This window comes from Planococcus citri, chromosome 1 (genome assembly GCF_950023065.1).
Source record: "Planococcus citri chromosome 1, ihPlaCitr1.1, whole genome shotgun sequence".
Lineage (NCBI taxonomy): Eukaryota > Metazoa > Arthropoda > Insecta > Hemiptera > Pseudococcidae > Planococcus > Planococcus citri.
Genome location: NC_088677.1, coordinates 42,267,629 through 42,287,542, shown reverse-complemented (window position 1 = coordinate 42,287,542; position 19,914 = coordinate 42,267,629). Strand labels below are relative to the sequence as shown.

The 19,914-nt window shown below is 34.4% G+C and overlaps 3 protein-coding genes across 9 annotated transcripts; 2 read left to right on the top strand and 1 right to left on the bottom strand.

The window, feature by feature from the left end:
- The first annotated feature begins 111 nt into the window (after positions 1-111).
- On the top strand, positions 112-5,441 carry LOC135832023 (acylamino-acid-releasing enzyme-like). Of its 2 annotated transcripts, none has more exons than XM_065344977.1 (13): positions 112-1,414; positions 1,509-1,729; positions 1,798-1,970; positions 2,059-2,201; positions 2,328-2,595; positions 2,682-2,824; positions 2,906-3,077; positions 3,153-3,407; positions 3,490-3,627; positions 3,692-3,912; positions 4,327-4,406; positions 4,912-5,127; positions 5,209-5,441. In XM_065344977.1, the coding sequence occupies exons 1-13, from the start codon at positions 1,379-1,381 to the stop codon at positions 5,318-5,320; spliced, it is 2,178 nt and encodes a 725-aa protein (XP_065201049.1). In that variant the 5' UTR covers positions 112-1,378; the 3' UTR covers positions 5,321-5,441. The 2 variants fall into 2 exon arrangements, with proteins under 2 accessions (XP_065201049.1, XP_065201047.1); XM_065344975.1 differs by lacking the exon at positions 4,327-4,406 and adding an exon at positions 4,067-4,146.
- Positions 5,442-6,096: 655 nt separating this feature from the next.
- LOC135832024 (UDP-glucosyltransferase 2-like) lies at positions 6,097-8,326 on the top strand. Of its 2 annotated transcripts, none has more exons than XM_065344978.1 (5): positions 6,097-6,389; positions 6,457-7,254; positions 7,329-7,563; positions 7,639-7,858; positions 7,948-8,326. In XM_065344978.1, the coding sequence occupies exons 1-5, from the start codon at positions 6,384-6,386 to the stop codon at positions 8,216-8,218; spliced, it is 1,530 nt and encodes a 509-aa protein (XP_065201050.1). In that variant the 5' UTR covers positions 6,097-6,383; the 3' UTR covers positions 8,219-8,326. The 2 variants fall into 2 exon arrangements, with proteins under 2 accessions (XP_065201050.1, XP_065201051.1); XM_065344979.1 differs by having other exon boundaries at positions 6,103-6,389; positions 7,329-7,554.
- A 41-nt stretch (positions 8,327-8,367) lies between these two features.
- Positions 8,368-19,849, bottom strand: Sec16 (Secretory 16). 5 transcript variants are annotated; one of them, XM_065344972.1, is made up of 28 exons: positions 19,528-19,849; positions 19,208-19,357; positions 18,934-19,063; positions 17,617-18,846; positions 17,415-17,546; positions 17,151-17,343; positions 16,926-17,072; positions 16,047-16,133; positions 15,881-15,943; positions 15,620-15,682; positions 15,352-15,452; positions 15,002-15,269; positions 14,817-14,929; positions 14,579-14,729; positions 14,368-14,485; positions 14,108-14,294; positions 13,868-14,034; positions 13,680-13,797; positions 13,389-13,606; positions 13,078-13,320; positions 12,679-13,000; positions 12,397-12,608; positions 12,057-12,080; positions 11,261-11,452; positions 9,986-10,226; positions 9,783-9,914; positions 9,653-9,717; positions 8,368-9,553 (listed from the first exon to the last, which is right to left on the bottom strand). In XM_065344972.1, the coding sequence occupies exons 2-28, from the start codon at positions 19,316-19,318 to the stop codon at positions 9,488-9,490; spliced, it is 5,094 nt and encodes a 1,697-aa protein (XP_065201044.1). In that variant the 5' UTR covers positions 19,319-19,357; positions 19,528-19,849; the 3' UTR covers positions 8,368-9,487. The 5 variants fall into 5 exon arrangements, with proteins under 5 accessions (XP_065201044.1, XP_065201043.1, XP_065201042.1 ...); XM_065344971.1 differs by having other exon boundaries at positions 12,676-13,000; positions 19,208-19,353; positions 19,528-19,844; XM_065344970.1 differs by having other exon boundaries at positions 12,676-13,000; positions 19,528-19,843.
- Positions 19,850-19,914: the final 65 nt, after the last annotated feature.

Sequence of the window (19,914 nt, the reverse complement as noted above, 5' to 3'; positions counted from 1 at the left end):
GCAGCAGGGAAGGTCGTCCGAATGCAATTTGCGCTATAATGTGGTGTCCACCACCGCCTACCAGTAAACCAAAACATATTTTGAATGATAACTATAGAAACGATTTATTCTATTAAAATTAGACAAACCAACTCGTAAAATTATACATTTTTATTTTTTTATCAAGTGTTTGCCCAGCTACATATAATACGAATTACGATTACTTATGTCGAATATTGAAATATACGTACCTATTACTTGCTCAGCTCAGCTGCAGAGACGTATTTTCTGTTTTGTCTACGTCGATCTGATTTAATTGTGGATGGGTACTAAATAGATACATTTTATCTACCTGGTTGAAAACGGGGGAATTTCTACACTATTAAAAAGCATGAGAGACTACATAATTCTTCATTGTACCTATATAGCAATAGACGACAAGTTACGAAAATATCAATGTAGAGTTCTATAATTAATCAGTGGAATAAATTTGAAGAAATTGTACTTACATAATTATATGTACCTACACTTGAGTATAATTCACTCAATTAATTTTGATAGTTAAAAAATTAGAAATACTTACAGTTCAAGTTTATGAATTAAAAGTTTAAAAGTGGATTCCAAAAGACAAATCGCAATCAAGCTCAAGTAAGATTCAAGACACCTTTAAGTAAGAATTTGACTTTTAAAGCAGGTACATTTTTAATAAATAAGATGGGTACCCTACCTAATTTTTAAAAAAAAGAAAAGAAAAGAAACTGAAATTATAAATAAGGCAGTTTTTTGACTCGTAGCTCATGAATATACCTAACGAATAAAAAATCTATGAGTGCCTACAAGCCTAAAATCAAGGGCTCAGGTTTTCAATTATGCAAAAATGCTTTTAGCTTGATTTACTGATAGGTACCTACTTCATAAATGGAATTTCAAAAAGGTATCCTAGTGAATGTGGTTCTGCGGAAGCAGTTATGTTATTAGGTACGAGTACTTCAAGTACCTCTACTTATACTAATTAATAATTTTAAGTAGATTACTAAAGTAAAATTCAATCGCTTCTTAATTTATTTCGGATCCGAAATTCTGAATTTCGATTTCGATTTCCGTAATTCCGTATTCAGTCGAGTAGTTCCGGATTTGGCCGGAACCGAAACATTTCTCAAGTTTTAAACACGTGTTATATGTTTACATTATTTTTCTCCTTATCAGTCACTAATTTAATCCGTCCCCGTCATTCGGAAGAACAAAGAAATAATAACTAAATTTAACGTAACTTTCAAGTTTGAGCTTTATTTTTTAGTCGTCCAAGTTTCAACTTTTCTTTTGCAGTAACACTTGTAAAAGTGTCGTGAATTGACAGTATCTCTGTACTTGTATACCTATTTTGTGTTAGGTATTTATCATGGATCATAGTTTGCCGGAATTGGAAAAATCTGAGGTAACATTTTCCTCTATAAGTTATTTATTAAATCGCGTTTCCTTTGAGTACCTATTTCAAGTAATGTAATCGTAATTTTGTTCGCGATTCGCAGGTTGATGAAATCGTAGATGTATTTAAAGACGTTTACCAGTCTGCTTTGAGAATCGTCTCGGCCAGAGTACGCAAACTTGATAAAACGAATAATGTGATAGTTTCTGAATGGAGTCAACGTGGTCTAGAACGTGGGTCATCTATTAAAATATTAAGGACCGCAGTGGCCGATTTATGCTTGAAATCATGTTTTGAAATCGATTCAGTTGATGTTTCTCAATGGTAGAGTATTTGCTTGTATTTCACTGAGATTTAGTTTCGCTGTAGTTAACGGCAATCTTAAAATACAGGGCCTTGAATGCGTTTTCGAAATCGGAACAGCTTAGAGCAATAATACGCACTGTTCCAAATGAAAGTGTGAAAGGAACGACTAAATATTTTTTGGAAATATGGTCCGAAGGAAAATGTAAGCAGACGTTCGATCTAGCCGGTTTGGATGAACATGGAGCTGTATATACCGATGGTAAAACATAGATTAAATTGACAAAGTTTTTATTAATACTTATTTTCAGCGTTGCAATAAACTGTTGCGTCCGGTGCTTTGTTTTTAGATTGTTTTGGTTCACTTTCTTGGTCAAATGTAGAAGATAAAGTGGTTTATATAGCTGAACAAAAAGAAGCGAAAACCTCGCCTTTTTATCAGCAAAAACCACTTGGCGATGCTACAGATGGTTCAAAAAATGATTGCGGCAGGGTAAGTCTTGGGAGAAATAGTCCCTCTTTGTTATTTTTTTGTACGTATTTGTGTGTTATTTCAGTGTCTGACAGTATTTTCGTTCTATTTGGTAATATTCATGTTGATGTCGTATTAATAATGTAGGGAGATCAATATGTTTATGAAGAAGACTGGGGAGAAGTGATTTCACCAAAACGACGACCTGTGATCGTATCTTGTGATATTTTAAAGAAGAGCATTACCATATTGGAAGGCGTGCCGAAAGATTTTTCTCCTGGTCAAGTAATTTGTGAACCGCATGGTGATGGTGTGATTGGAGTGGCATTTATTAATACACCGAGGAGATTGGGATTAATATATTGTACCAGTAGAAAGAGTCATGTATTTTACTTATCTAGTAAAGGAGAATATGGTTTGTTCATTTTAATAAGTTGATGGAATGAATACTTAATTTATTCATAACGACACATTATCATTGTAAATTTTCCATTTGTGTAGTTATTTTGAGCGATAAAAATGTAGCTGTCCAATCTCCTCGGTTTAGTCCTGACGGAAAATATCTCATTTGGTTGCAAAGACCGTATGGCGGACCACATCACGCCGCTCATTCGATCGTAAGATGTAACTGGGATACGAAAGAGGTGATGAAAATATAATTTCTGTACCTAAGTACGTTACCGTTTTCATTTACTTTTTTATGTCTTGGAATTTTGTTGTTGTAGATTTCTGTGGTTGTAGATATTGTTCAAGATAGCATAACAACGAAAAATGGAAAGGAATTTTTCGGAGTTTTTAATCAAGGCTTCGTTACAAGATGTTGGACATCTGATAGCAAATATTTACTTTTCAGCACACCTCAAAAATATCGCATTAATACTTACGCAGTTGAAATAGGTATATTTTATTTAATAATACTTCGTCGTTGTTCTTCTGTCAAAACGTTAGCTTATGACTGCGGAATTTTTGCAGAAAATGGTAATATTTGGGATATTGGTTCAAAAAATGAAGATGAGAGTACCATCGTTTTGGATGTATCTGAAGATGATTATGCGCTTCTGAATGCCACCTCATTTAAGCAACCTCCAACTTTATCGTCGTTACATATTCCCTCCGCTATTAGTAATAGCTCAGATGGTCCTTTGTTGACCACACTAACTGAACAATCCTCAATTTTCGATAAAAATATCATTTCAAGATTTACTTTTCCTAATGAAATTACAAAAGGTACTAAACGTGGCTATTTTAGTATTTTTTCAAAATTTTAGTGTACCAAGTAAATAATAATGGTTTGATTTGATCTTTCCAGAAAATTGTTTTGCCACTTATTACGGTCCACAGAATGAGCTAAATCAGTCGACGCCATTGATATTGTATCCTCACGGAGGTCCTCATGCAGCAACTTCCAGTGCATTTAGTCCTGCCTTCCATTTGTTTACTAGACTTGGTAAAAACATGACAGTAAGTTAAATTTTGGCAAGAATTCAGTGTTACATATTCTAACTTTTCAGGATTTGGTGTATTGATAGTGCATTTTCACGGATCCACTGGCATTGGACAAAAATACGTCGATTCTCTTCCTGGTAAAATTGGTTCCATAGATAGCGTAGATTGTAATTCCGCCTTACAAACTGCTTTCAAAAAATTTCCGTGGCTGGACCAAAACAGAGTTGTATTGTTCGGCGGTTCTTATGGGGGATTCTTAGTTACTATTCTGAGTTCGCAGTATCCGGTGAGTTTTTGTGTATTGTTTTCATGTTCGATTGGATGATGTATGTGTAGTGCTATAAATTAAAATCCAATTTTTCGTATGAAGGAAAACAAAGTACATAATTATATCTTATTTTATTTTGAAACCATGTTCCTTAATTTTTAAAATATTTCAGTCTTTATTTTCTGGAGTAGTAGCTCTAAATCCGGTGGTCAATATCGCACCTATGATTTTCCTTACTGATATTCCCGATTGGTAAGATTAGCTTCTACCTCATGCAACATTTCATTATGTTGTGATTCAGTTGTGATCATTAGCCGCCCTAAATTCTTGATGTTTGTTTTGATGAAGACTCAAAATAATTATTTTTTGTGCATATTTTACTTTTGTTAGTTATCAAGTTTTGCTGGTTCACGTGTAACTTGTTTGTTTTAGAATGATTTTAAAGCTGTAGTTGCCCGAAACCCTGTTACTAACCTTATCTTAGCATGCTTCCTTTCCGATATTCCTGATTGGTGAGTGAAATTTTCTCCTTATCATAGCTAGGAATTTCGCCGAGGTAGCAATAGTTCTCGAAGTTTCCTGAAACACAGCTTTATTTTCATAAGACATTACATATGCTCAGGGGAAAATTATTGGAAATGAACACAACTGGTCAGATCGAAGTTTTGATCGAATAAGATTTCTTCATTGTTCAGACCTGATCCGTCCGAATAAGGGAAAACCTGATTAGATCTAACCAGATCAGATTCAATCATTTTCCCCAGGATGCTTACTTCCCGAGTGACGTGATAGCATTGTTTATTTATTTGAAAAGTCATGCCATGAATTGAAAAATCAAAAATTATTATTAAGTATGCAATACATTTAAAATAAATTTCGTATAACTTTGAAGAGGAGAGCGATTGCTCTTTTCGCCCTCTTCGGCTACGTCACTGACTATTCACAATCCTTGCTTGCACTATTGAAAATCTTATTAGAAAAATCGTTCATTTAAAAAGTAATAATATCTGTTTGTAGGGCTACCGTCGAAAGTGGATTTCCTTATGAAGGATTGACTGCTGTTGTGGATAACCCAGAAATAATAAATAAAATGATGGAAGTTTCACCTATAAAATATATTAAAAATGTGAAAGCACCTACTCTGTTGTTATTGGGAAAGAAAGATTTGCGAGTTCCACCGTCTCAAGGGTTAGCTTACTACCATGCTTTGAAAGAACTCAACGTACCTACGAAGTAATAGCTTGCAGATACACTTTTTTTTTTATTTTGACTGCGTGATTACGAGAATCTTAATTTTAAAATGATTCGTTTTAGAGTGCTATTCTACGAAGATAATCATTCACTGAGTACAGTGCCGGTAGAAATGGATAGTATCATAAACTCGATCATTTGGTTCAAACGCTGTCTTAAACGAGTAACGAAGTGAAACTCATTTCGCTTTCGATTTGTGTAATTTAATTTCAATATTATGAATCATCGTACCTACATAACGTATTTACTATTTACTCGATAATATGTATTATAGCAATATATTTTCTGCTCATTCATCTTCCTACATATTCTTTACCTAAATGAATACAGAAAAGTGATGTACTAAAATATGAGGAGTATCACCTGTGAATACAAGACCATTCGAAAGCACCTAGTATCACCTGTGAATACAAGACCATTCGAAAGCACCTCGTTTGAGTGCCACACTCTTTTCTACTTGAAAAATCGTATGATGTGTATACCTATTACCTATATGATTTTTGCTCGATCCAATTTTGAATTTTCTTTTTTCACTATTGCAACTAACTATTGCGCAGCAATTTCTATATAAAAAATTAAAAAATTTTCATCCTCATACTTACATATATTTGTTCTTATTGAATAAAAAAAAATGACGAAACTGAATAAGGAAACCTAAGAAATGTCATCTCATGCTAGACTTACTTGAAATTCTGGATTTTCGCTCCAAGTTTTTCTCTTTTAAATGCTTTATTATTCTCTAACAAATTACTTGTTGAAAAATGTCGCGTTCATCATAGTTTTTTCGAGGGAAAAGATGAAAATTCTTTAAAAATTCGCCGAACGCTTCCATTAATCTAATTCTAAATCTAAACAAATGAGCATGAAAAATAAAATAGTCCCATGGATGATGGAACCTGCAGTCCGCCTGACTGGCCTAATGACGTCACGTGCGTCATCTGCAGGCTGAGGCGCGGCTTCGTCTCGTCTTATCAGGATTTCTTATCAGTTATCACAAACGATGTTAGGATTGTATTGTTAGGACGATGTGGAACTGGATAATTTTTCAATTCATTTTTTCGTTTCCAAAAAATGTGTTTAATTAGTGAAATTAAATAATGCAACTTTCCTTCTCGTAATTCGAAGTCTTGTTTCGTCGTACCACATCGTATAAGAAGTTTTCACTTCTTGATTTGAAATCACCATTTCACAATTAAAATTTCCCGGCGTTTCAGTCTGCAGTATTTTATGAGCAAAAAATGAGAGTAAGTAAATTTTAAAAGGAAAATTTTGATTCCAACAGTTGAAGCATCAATTTATCTTCTGTTTCAGGCATTCTTACTGTTCTCGTACTGGTTTTTGATTGCATTAAATGTTACTAATGCTGCTAAAATATTATATATCTTTCCCGTTGGCTGCAAAAGCAGTTTTTTGTTTCATCAAAAAATGATCGAAATTCTCGTTAACCACGGACACGACGTCACTGCAATTAGTAAATTTCCCCAAGATGCGAAACGTCTGAACTACACCGATATCGGTGTATCTGAACATCTGTACAGTATGGCAGATGCTATATCAGTCACCAATAATCCTCGTGGATCGTATGAGAATCTGTATATACCGTATAGTGGTCAGTTACAGAATTGTGAAAAAGCATATGCTGATAATAAGATAAAAGATTTGCTCTCAGAAAAATTTGATTTGGTATTGTTGGAGGTAGCGGCGACTAAATGTTTCGTACCGCTAGCGTTTTCATTCCGGGTTCCAGTCATCGGAGTGGTCGCTGGTGCTGTAGTTTTTTCTGATTTTGATGGATTTATTGGTAATCCTGGGAATCCGTCGTATGTTCCAGCCATCATGAGTGGTGTGTCTCCTAAAATGAGTTTTTCTCAAAGAGTACTCAATACATATGAATTCATCTTACATTGGTTGTTCAGATGGTACTACACGCGTCAAGGAGATGTCGTTGCTCAAAAGTACATCAAGGGAACACCTCCGATTGAAGATCTCTTCACCAATACTTCCTTGATATTTTATAACAGTCATTCTACGTTCTTACCTCAACCTCTGGCTCCGAATACCATTGAAATAGCTGGAATTCATTTAGAAAAACCTAGACCGTTACCGAAAGTAATAAATCGTTTTTTATAAGAATACTTTTTGTCGCAAAATCATAATTGCTGATCGTTATGTGTGCTCGACAGGAAATCAGAGATTTCGTTCAGAATGCACCAAATGGGATAATTTTCGTAAGCTTAGGATCAGTTGTACAGTTCAGCAGTTTTCCGAAAGAAATTCACGATATATTTTTAAAAGTATTTTCTCGACTCCCGTATCATATCATTTGGAGGCATAATAAACCAGAAGAAATACGAAACCTGCCTAAAAATGTTCTGGTACATCAATGGCTACCACAAAATGATATTTTAGGTAGGCTAGGTACCTAATTTTGTTTCAAATTTATTTTCACTGGAATAACTACCCTTCTATCTCACAACAATGTCTTTTTTCTAGCTGAAGAGAAAACTGTGCTGTTCCTGAGTCATTGTGGAATATTCAGTATTTACGAAGCTATTCATTATAGCATACCTATTCTTTGTATTCCAGTTTTGTATGATCAGTTTTCCAATGCAGCCATTATGGAAAATTTAGGAATCGGTTTGAAAATAGACTATCGAAATATTACCGAAGAATTGTTATCGGGATCAATTTACGAAATCTTGAACCAAAAACGGTACGACATGTTTAAAACTGTAAAAAAAAAAGAAGAAAAATCTGATTCTTAACGGATTGTGTCAATTATAATATTTCTTTCATTTCTAGATTCTCTGATAATATAGAACATCTGTCAGAAAAATTTAACGATCGTCCACTTAGTGCCGAAGAAACCTTTATCTACTGGATTAATTACGTGATTCGCTTCGGAGGGGCTACGCATTTGAAACCAAATTCTTCAGGACTACCATTTTATAAATACTTACTCTTGGACGTGATTTTATTCGTTATTCTTACATTATATTTTCTAACTCAATTCGTGTATATGTCTTATATTTTAATAACAACAATCTCTTTCCGAAAAGAGAAATTGAATTGATGTTTTTGTGTCTCTCATGTATCAAGATATTTATAATGTAATTTCATGTGATGAATTGCTGTGCTATATAATTAGGTATTAAATCATTTCGTTTTCATTACTATTCAATTGGTCAGCATTTTTTCCAAGTACATACATAATCACAAAAATGAAGTACACATTCGCGTATATTTCTACCCGAAGTAACAATTTATTCACGAACAAAATACAAATGTACAATTTTTATTACAGACATATAATGACCCACAACACCATAAGTTTAAAATTTAAATACGGATTATTTAGAATATCAATCTCAACAGAAATAATACATATAACATGACCGCAATCAAACAAATTTTCGATACAAGCTAACCATATCGAAACAAAAATCACAAATTGGATATGCTCTCATAAAAAACATAGATCCACATTCAGTATAAATACAATACATTCAAATGCACGCGAATCGAATTTTATTAAACAATTTACATGCATTTCATCTTTCTATTTCTCGCATTTTAAGCAACTTAGGTACCTACATAGAAATTATAGCGTTTTTCGCACATCAAAATATGAAACTTCAGAAAAATTGACGAGTTCTCTTTGAAATAAATCATTGATGAATAACAGGTGTAACTATGTTTTTCATATGCGAATTTCCGAAATGGCACACGATAACGTATTAAAGTTTTTGAATTATAAAACAAAGAATTGGGCAATGAAAAGCAAAAACGATCCGTTGAAACATTAAGGTAACTACTAGTTAACTACATATTTAGGCATTGCAAAAAAAGAAAAAAAACGACGAATTGCATAAAATACCTTTAAAAATATCATTTTTAATCACGAACAGCGTCCAATTAAAATTAAAGCTCATCAAATTGAATACAAAATCGGGGTCAATATTTCTTCTTCGACATAACGTAATACACTTTGAAAGAATTAAGATGACCAACGCTTATAACGTATCAAGATTAACTATCGAATCTTATTTTTAATTTTTTTTTAGAATTAAAAAAAAATTATGATGCAAAGATTATCTTTTTATGAATTTTATAATCATTAATTTTACGAACGAAATTGCGCAGTAAATTTTTGGGTTTCGCATTATCTACACAAACGAAAAAAAATCATCATTACCTATATACGTACTTTTATAAACATTAAGACTCGCTCAGTGAAAGTAAGAATGATAGAAAATCAAATGATTACAATTTTCAGCTTTTCTGTCACATGTTTTCATTGACGGACGATACGTGAAATCAAATGAAAATCTTTGATAAATATTTACGAATTACTCGTATATTGAGCAGGATTATAAAACATTGGCATTTCTGGATTAGAATTGCGAATCTGTAATATGAAAGTATGGATGCATTAGTAAGTAGTCTGAGATTTATCACATCAATTGAGCAAGCAACACAATGTACCTTATCTTGCCAGTTTACTTACTTGAGGATTTTCGGGTAATTTAGAGTTGGAACCCGGATCTCCGGATACATGATTAGAAACGCCATCTGGGAAAAAAATGAATGCTCAATGTTGAACTGAACTAAAAAAGTGAATAAAGGATTATACTTACCAGACGAGGGAGCAAAGAAATTCATATTAGAAGGCATTTGAGAATACCCATCCATTGCTGGGCCCGGTGGAGGAACATTGTTAGATGGAGTCGTGCTTTGAGATAATACATTGACATAATTCATTTTCATACCTGTAAACGAAGATCATATCCAATAAAAAGTGAGCAGACGATTTAAAATATTACCAGCGAGTTCACCTCACTTTTGCCTCTGGGTAATTTATACATATTCGTTCCGGAGGACTGTACAGGAGGCTTATTAGGATCGGCATGAAGTTGCGACATACTTGGTGCACCATTAGACCTTGGTAATTGATTTGGTGCCAACTGAGGTTGTACGTTCGGCACTCCCGAAGCTCTGGGAGGGGGTGGTATTTTACTAATATCGTCCTCGTCATCGCCGTTAACATCAACCCATTTCTTTTTTTCTTCATTCCATACGATCTATGGAAAATGAAATATTCGTAAAGTTTAAATATTGCAAACATTATTACAGGGACATTAATCCTTTCTGGCTTCTCCTAGTTTGAGTGAGCCTAAATTGAAGATTTGGCGAGTTCACCATTCAGAAGACATCATTTCCAAGGTTACAAAGGGCAAGCCGTATTTCCCGAAGTAATCAATATCCAGAGAATGTGGAGTGGGCGTCAGGTGAAAAATCAATCAATGAATGTGAATTCATGTCGTCAAGAGAGCTCTTTTCTAAAAATTTCAAAATCACGTCGGAAAACAATTTACATTAGATATCATGTCTGATTTACGACTCAGTAATCGACTATACGGGTCGTCTGAAAATTTCATTCAGACAACAGCAATGGTTTGCTTCAGAAATCATCAGATAAATTACCATTTTTTTGTTGTAAATTTCCAGTTTTAAATAATTGAATTAGGTACCAAAAATGTTTTTAGATTTCCGACGTGATTTTGCAATATATGGAAAAAAGCTCTAGTGACGACATAAATTCACATTTCATTAATTCATTTTTCACCAGACGCCTACGCCACATTCTCTGGATATTGGTAACTTTAGGAAATACGACTTCTGCATTTTTTTTACGTTTTTATATATTTTTTCTCCTAAAAATTTATTAGTATCATGTTTTTGAAGTATCTGGTAATTTCTATTTTTGTTGTCGTTATTTTAAAATTTACACACTTTTTACAATTCTATCACATATTTTTCTGTTCGCAAATAAGCGACAACTTTTTTTAAAAATATGCTCTTTTCCGACGGGAAAATATTTTTAGAGATAATTTTTTTTTCTGTTTTTTAACCTTGGAGTGATGCCTTATGATACACTCGCCAGATTTTCAATTTGGGTTCACTCAAACTATGAGAACCTCGAAAGAGTTAGAACTTCAATTCAATTCAATTCTTTATTACGTACGTGGGCGCCTTTCGGCTTTGTACTGTACAAGTTAACGTATGAAACATATCTTAAACTTATGATCCTAGTTTACATAGTTCAAGAACTTACTGATGGATTCTTATCATCAGGGAGTTTCATTTCGGTTTTCGCTCGAAGGCTCAGTTTGCCAAAAATACCTTCCAACCAACCGCCACCATTTTTGCTATTTTCGTTTTTATTCTCCTTCTTGGTATTTTTATCGATATTTTTATTCGTTGGCTGATTATTCTCTCGAATGTTTTGAGAAGCATCTTGAGTCAACTACAAACAGACCGTAAAAATGATATCATTACGAAACGAAACGAAAACTGTACATCTCATACAGCCTCTTCGCCGCAAAATAAGAATGAAAAGCGGAAATAGAAAAATATGGAAAAAATTCCAGTTTTTGATGCGAAAATCCGATAAATAATTTTAAAAATACATAAATTCAAAAATTAAACAACAGTTAATTAAGGAAAAATACCTGTAATTTTTCACCGAATTTTTTTCTTATTCCAAAAGGTTCATCGATAGGAAACGTTCCGTTAAAAACTATTTTCGAATTACACAACGAATTGTAACGTAAGATCGAGGTGTTACTACTTTGGTAACCGTAAAACATATTTTTACTAATCGTCAATCTTTTATCGTAGAAAGGATTATCCATAACATCGTGGTTTAAGCGAGCGATTTCGTATTGTTTCAAATTCGATGATCTATCATCAAAATAAATTTCAGCACACTTTTTATCTGTACGAACGCCCCATCGATGCAACCTTTTGATGCGGTATGTTTTCGTGTTGATCGATCGATGAGCTACATTATACAATATTCCGCATTTCTTTGGCATCATATTATTACTCGAAGCTCCTGATTTACTTACATTATTCAACTTTTTGTTCGAAATCTGATTGCATTTCCAAGCGGCAAGCAATAAAATTAATTTGTTATCATAATAACAGGAACGTATTTGTAATGCTAGTTAATGTAATCGACAATAATTCTCAATGTCGAAGAAATGAAAGGCTGACCAAAAGTTGGTTAACGTTTGAGAATACGAGTACCGATAAAATTGTTGATTATACAAAACTGGCTCGTGAAAACGAAAATGAAACTAAGAGTATAAAAAGTTACAAAATGCCGGCCTCGAGCCTCAAAAGTGAACTGACTTTTGTCTAGCCAGTCTTCATATTATAATATCAGTCGTCAATAACATTACTTACGGGTTTTTTATCCTCTTCTGGGAAATAAGGGAACTTGGATTTCGAATGCATGGTAACCGTTTGTGGCGATGTGTCCCAGTAACTTTGTTGTTCATTAGTAAGGGCATCGGACTGATCGAACTGATTATTTAATTGCGTATTACTATCATTTGGCTCGAAATATTCGTTATTATTTGAAGCAACACTTTTATATGGATCTGGTACAGCATAGTCTGAAATTGTTATTTTTTTTAGTATCAAATGAAATTCCAGTAGCACGTATTTTACTTTGATACACACTACTTATAAGTTCGTGGCTATGAAATTCACTTTCCCAGGGCTGACTCGGACGTCTCTCCGAAGGTTGTTTACTAACTGGAGGAAAACTGGGAGGTAGGGACATCGGCGGATTAATGGGTAACGATGGATTAAAAAAGACAGGTTGTTGTACTTCATTTGGTGTAAATGACTGCGGCTGATTACATGACGGTTGTTGGCCTGCTGTGTGCTGCTGCTGATGTGGTTGTTGTTGCTGTTGTAGTTGATGATGAGAAAAAGATTGATCCTCAGGATAAGATGAATGTTCATTCAATTGAGGCACGCCCGAAAACCTCTCATTGTAGTCCTAAATAATATATCATAATATTATTAAATCCTGCTTCTTAATCGCTGTCTCTCTGAATAATTTATCATTATACTCACAAGATTTGCTATTCGGCGTAAATCAATCAGCCATTGTTTTTCGTCACATAAATCCGATGCGTTTAAAAATTTCCCATCGGAATACTTGACTTTTTCTGATAATTCAACGACGTCGTTAATTTGACTTTGATCGTAATCATTAGGATTTTCTATTATATCCAACGCCATCGATTCTAAATATTGTAAAGCGACCGAAAAATTTCTATGGCTGATTAAGCGAACTGCCAGCAACAATTTATAAGGCTGGATATAAAATTACAAAAATTAGTAATCAAATCAAAGCAAATTTTTCAAATATCAATCAAACGCACCAATAATGAACCAATGGTGAACTTTTTCCGTTGCAGCCGTTTGGCAAACTCGTATATTTCCGTAAGTAATATAGCGCGAGTAGGCGGATAGTTATCGAAATTATCGGCACAGTTTCGCAGCGTCAATAACGTGTATTTTGTCGACTGTTTCGTCGGTGGACCGAAATCCGCTTGAGCAGCCAGATAACAAAAATGTGACGCGAATATATCCTTATGGCCTGAAATCGATCACAGTTTTAAAACGTTATTTCAAAATGAGTCATTTAAACATCGTCGACTTTGAATATTTACTTAATGAATCTCCCAAAGTTATAATAGCTTGTTTATTAAATTCTGGATCAGGGGTAGGGTAACTCAACATTACCGCCAAATGGATTCTCCAATCGTTCCATTTTTCATCGGAACAAATCTATAAAATTTAGAATTAGTTACGACAAAAGGAATGTATGTTTATCCATTCAAGTGCTTTTTAAACCCACCATTGCAACTTGTGGAATTTGCTTCGAATAAAATTGATAAGCCGTCTTCAACGGACTATTGATCGGAATATTAAAGAATTCATTCAGCACTCTGCTGTGGTATTTCGGACCCATCGTGAATCCAGCAATCATAGCTTGGCCCCACATTTGGTTACTGAGAGCCAGATCTGTAGAAATTAAATCAGTCAGAATACTGTACGGATATATAAAATATTTGAATACGATTGGAGTAAATGTTACCTAAAGCTTCATTTCTATTTCCTTGGAAATAAAGATTGTAAAACTTTTCAATTAATTCCGTTTCCGATAACGATTGATGATTATTAGCAGCTAATTTCATTTCTTCCTCAGAAGGCATAACGTTGGCGATTTGACTTTTGCGGTAATTGTCCGTCAGTAATTCGGATATAGCGACTTCGTCAGTTACCTGGAATAAAAATCTTGCTTATTTAATTCTACATTAATCCTAGAGATTTCAAAAATGAAGGTATTTCATGTACCCCTCTGAGTTTTATGATGAGATCAATCAACTGATACAGCAGTTGTTCTGAAGGATCGGACGCGTTGTTGATGAGATTTCTCAAATAATTCGAAACGGTGTTCACATGTGTTTCTCCGCTGTATAAATTAAATAAAATTATTGACAATAATCTATTAGCTTGATGTTGATTTGCCAAAGCATAGTCCAACTCTGTTAGGAAATTTACTTACACTATGCAAGGTCCACTAAATTTCAAAAATTCGATATAATCAACATCTTGTTCAACGGATAAAACACGCCCAAAATCTATATTGGCTCGTTGACCATCTCGAGGCGAACACGGATTGATCATCAGCAATTGGTTAAGCGAACTAAATTTACCTAAAAGAAAACAATTTTCATTATTATCAACATGACAAAGTTTTTAAAAATCCAAAAGCTATATCTCCAAAATCATTCTGTTTTTACCTTTGGCATGAGGTATAGAGAATTTCATCGGTGTACATCGTATTTCTTGCGTCAAATTCAAGTCTGATTCAACCGGTTTGAACAAAGACTGTTCTCTACTAATATCCAATGATCTGTAAAATATTAGGAATAAGTATTCCAATTTCCAACTTTTGAACGTATGACTTCAACCTAACTCAACTTACCCATCGTCATTCGCGGTAATATCATTATTAACTGAACTTTGGCCAGAATGACCGCTGCCACGTCTATCAGCTTGATATGTATTTCCAGGCTGGACCATTTTCGCACTGACGTATTTCAAATACCATTCTTTATATTCTTGAACGAAGGTTACTTTGAACCAATTCATGTATTTTTGAGGATCTATTTCACGTATTTTCGACCAGTAGTCCGTTTCTTTCTTACTTAATCTAGGTTCACCACCGTAATTAACAATGTAACGATGATCGACTGCAAGATCAAACGATAGAATTCGATTATTACATGACGTATTATCGCTACTGTTTCCGAAGCGGTTAGTTCATTTACTTACGATGCTCGTAATACGGCAGCCTGTTGTAAAATCTTGGATTCACATAGTCGACAAATTCACGCCGATATTCCGAACCAGATCTGCTAGATGGTCTTGAATTTCTACAAAAAAAATAAACGAAATTCTGATTGAAATCTGTACTGATTTGCTGGAAAATGGAGATTAGTCTTCACGTCAGTCCCTCAGTGGCGTAGTGGGTAGAGCCGCGACCTTTTTTTCAAAATAAAACTTCACTCACAAAATATAATTTTGAACGAAAAAAAATTACCTTTCATCGCGATAGCGTGGATCGTGCTCATAATGTTTGTACAACGGTTCTCTAGGGTATCGCCTGAAAACAAAAGATGGGATTAATCATAAATATATCACAAATCTTGTTGCCATTCTTCGCGTATTGTCTAGAAAAAAAGGTATCGTGATCGTAGCTTCATATCTACTATAGTAGTCTTTACCATTACAATACTCCCCCCTCCCTCAATAAAACTTCACTCACAAAATGTAATTCTGAACTGAGAAAAAAAAACAATACCTTTCATCGCGATAGCGTGGATCGTGCTCATAATGTTTGTAAACCGGTTCTCTAGGGTATCGTCTGAAAGCAAAAGATGGGATTAATCATAAATACATCACAAATTTCACAATCTTGCTGAAACCTTCGCGTATTGTCTGGAATTTCAAAAACCATCGAAACATACCTTCCGTAATATTTACGCTGATTCCTATAAGTATAATCATCATCATCGTCATCATCGAAATAAGATTCGTCTTGCGATTGTGTAAAGCTGTAGAGTATGAAATGAAAGCGGAGAACATACAAAGGGTAACAAACAGAAAAACAAAGGTGAAATTAGTGCAATCCAACAAGCATACCAACAAGCAAAATGATTCTTTCGAGAGAATATTATTCAGCAGGTGAACAGAAACTCATCAGGGGAAAGGAAACGCGAGACGTTAATTTGTTACAGAAAGCAGGATGAAAGTTATTGAATGAAATAAAACACAAAATTGCACAAATGAATGACAAACCATAAAATGTAATCTAGGTAAGAACTATTGTTCAGGTACACGTCTGAATCTGTCTCTTCGTTTCGTATGTTTCTATCGTAATTTGAGAAGTTATTACGTAATGCACTTCTCGTGAAAAACTCGATAGCTAAGTAGAAGTATGTACTATGTAGATATCGCTCTTTTCGTCACAACTCACTTTCCATAACCGATTTAAAAAAACATTACCGAAAATTAATAATATCGAACATAATCGAAAGGAAGAACTATTTTAACGAATGGATTATCATTTGCTTTCAATCCTTGAAACGAAAATGTACGGACCTTTACAATCCAACAATTTCAATGTCGAGTCAGTATCAAGAATAAATTTAAAAGGCGAACACTAAATAACAATAATGGGGTTGAGATATATCCCTTCTCTATTCTCAATAATGATGATGAAAATAAAAATGTGTATATTTTGATGAAACCATATAGTAGAACTGTAGAAGAAATGCGATGTGTGCGTTTACGAAGGATAGAAAAAGGAAGCGATCTAAATGCGGCTTAAGTCACCCAGAACCTACCTATCTCGAGTTCTTCTATAAGAACGTTTATCACTACGATGCGGCGGACTATTTCGATAATACTTGTCATGGTAACTGCGTGATTCTCGATCAGGACTGTTATCGTATGTTCGATCACCGAATTCTTCATAGTCTTCGTCGTCACTACTACGAAAAATGAACACGTCATTAAAAAACAGTTCATTTCGATTTATGATAAGTACGAAAATAAGTAAAATCACTTACTCTACGTTGTGGTGCTCTATCCGATCGTAAAGTTGTTTCTTACGATCTCTGCTGTAACGCGGTCCAGATGGATTTTTACTCTTACTCGGGATATTTCCTCCTTCACCCACAACCATACGATGTTCCAAAGGTTCAATTTTATTCGATTTACTAAATGACGAATCAAATTGATACTGCGTGTTCACTTTCGAATCTGTAAAACAATATCATTAATTAAATTATAAAATAAAATGAATCACAAAAATGCAATAGGCGACAACATACCTGGAAGCATTTTTCGGGAACCGGACCGTGGTCCTGGTATCGTGTTACTATTATAACCTAACACCATTCGACGGCCTAAAGATTTCTCATCGCTATCGGTACCTTGGACAATCTCTTCTCTTTCACCATCATCTGAAATAATGAAATAATTAACTTACGCGAAAAATCAGAACTCTACAATGACAACTTCTTCACAAATTACCTTCGATAGTTTTGAAAATATTCGAATTATTATAATTAGAATTGTTCGAATTTTGAAACGAACGCATTGATTGGTTTTGACTATCATTGGGAGTACTCTGAGCGCCAGGCACCTTGCCCCTTTCTAACGAAACCCCATCATAATCAGCTCGATCCTCTCCACCAACAATGGAATTCTTGCGATAAGGTGACTTCAAATTTGATTCTTTATTGACGTCGACTATAAGTGAAGCTTCTAAAGTGACATTTGCGAGTTCACGATGATCCGAGAAATTTCCATCATGATGAGCGGAATCCTTTTTCGCAACATCTCGATTTCCAAAACCATCTTCTTGATTACCTCTGATCGCTGATTGTTCGGTATGGTTGAAATGTGCATTATTTTCCTCCAGAGGATTAGATTCGTAAGTTTGAAAAGAAGCATTGTAGTTTTGCGAATTAACTTGCTGATTATAAGGAATACCGTAGCCGGTGACGGCAGAAGGATGTTCTTGAGTGAAATTTTCCACAGATGGTCGTCTGACGGAAAGATATGCATCCAAAGGTTTTTCAAGGTTGGTACTTTGACTGTGGTCTAACGGTTTTAAGACTTTACCATCCGGTTGTAAGTGGTTAGCACGAGTTTGTAAATTCATCGGAAAAGGTGAATTCAAATTCTCGTTATTGAAATCATCGTTGAAATTATTCTGCAAAGGTTTCGGCGCATTAACGGGTTTTTCAGGTTGAAAATAATTTCCTCTTTTGCTAGCTTCATTATTATGAAAACCACCGGGCAAGTTCGGGAACTTCTTCGAGCACTGGTTAGGTTTGGAGGTACTCTCATCGTGCGCTGAGTTACTATCTTGTAAATATGAGTCGAAAAAATCTTGAGTAGATATATCATTACTGCTCATATTTATAGTATCTTTTTTCGGCGGTTGAACACCAGCAAACGCACTATTATTGTACGCATTCAAAGTATCTTTTTTGGGTGGCTGCGCTACGAACGGTTGATGAGGCAATGAGCTATAATCTTTCGTTGTACTACCAGAAACATATCGTTCAGAAATGGCAATATTTTCCGGATAAGGATCAGCTGCTGGCTTGGACATTCTCGCAGGTTGGGGGTAATTACTGAAAGCGTTTCCTTCGCCAGGAACAACCCGATCGAATGGAGGTGAACCTGGACCATCGTCAAATGATACTGTTTGGCCGGTAACTAATCTTCTCAATCCAGGAGGTGGGTATGGCTCTGAGTGACATAACAACGATGAATTTAGGTTTTTTTAAAATACATAGTACGAACAATATTTGATACAAAAGAAAACATTACTCTCACCATCATCTATAACATCGTTTTGATTTGCATTAGAATCCAAGTCACAACTATTGTAGTTTTCTTCGGTTAATTGAGTTTCCATATATTCTTTCCGATTTCCAAATTCATTAGGAGGACCCGCTGACCATAACTAAAATTCATTCAGATTGTAATTAAACCAGACATAAAATTTTTATGTAGGCTACGCGAGTCAAGGAAAAATACTGAAAGGAAAAACAATGAAGAGCGTACCTAACTATTTGTAATTAAAATTGAAATTGATCAAGAAACGTACTTGGTTAGCCGAGCTTGATAATCCGGAAAAATCACTTCTCTGCTTATTCTGATCATTTCCTAAATGACCATACACAGGAGGAGGTATGTGTGAATAATGGTGCTCGGACATTTCAAACTCTCGCGCAAAAAATTACATCAGCAAGTCTAACTATCAACAGATGAACATAATATAGCATTATAAATTGATAAAACTAATCTACTTCTTCAAATGATGAACTACATATTCGTCGACACATTTTCCTTGATGTAGATTAACTTATCTCCGAAATTGCAGACATCGGTGTTACTGTGGGAATTTCACTATAACAATATACTAACCTTATATTGTATAAATCACATTTCGCTGCGTGGTTCAATTCGATTCAAAAATACATCTTGTAAGGTATTACAGCCAAATTTATGTTCAGAAATCTTGATGAAATACTTAACTTAACTTTCACTCCCAAAATCGAATATTCATTTTCATTTTGTGTACGTTACACTTTAGTTTCTGTGGTAGTAAGTCAGCAAATGTTGCGGATCGTAAAGACATAAAAAGCGTTACTTTGCCCAAACTAAAGTACACATTTTTCTCAAGATTTAACAATAATTGTACGTAATAAGACCTAAAACAATTTACAAAATTTGAATTCTAGTATTAATAAACACCGTGAATGCTTTTCATTCTACCATTTTACGAAAAAAGGAAAATAAATAACTATTAAA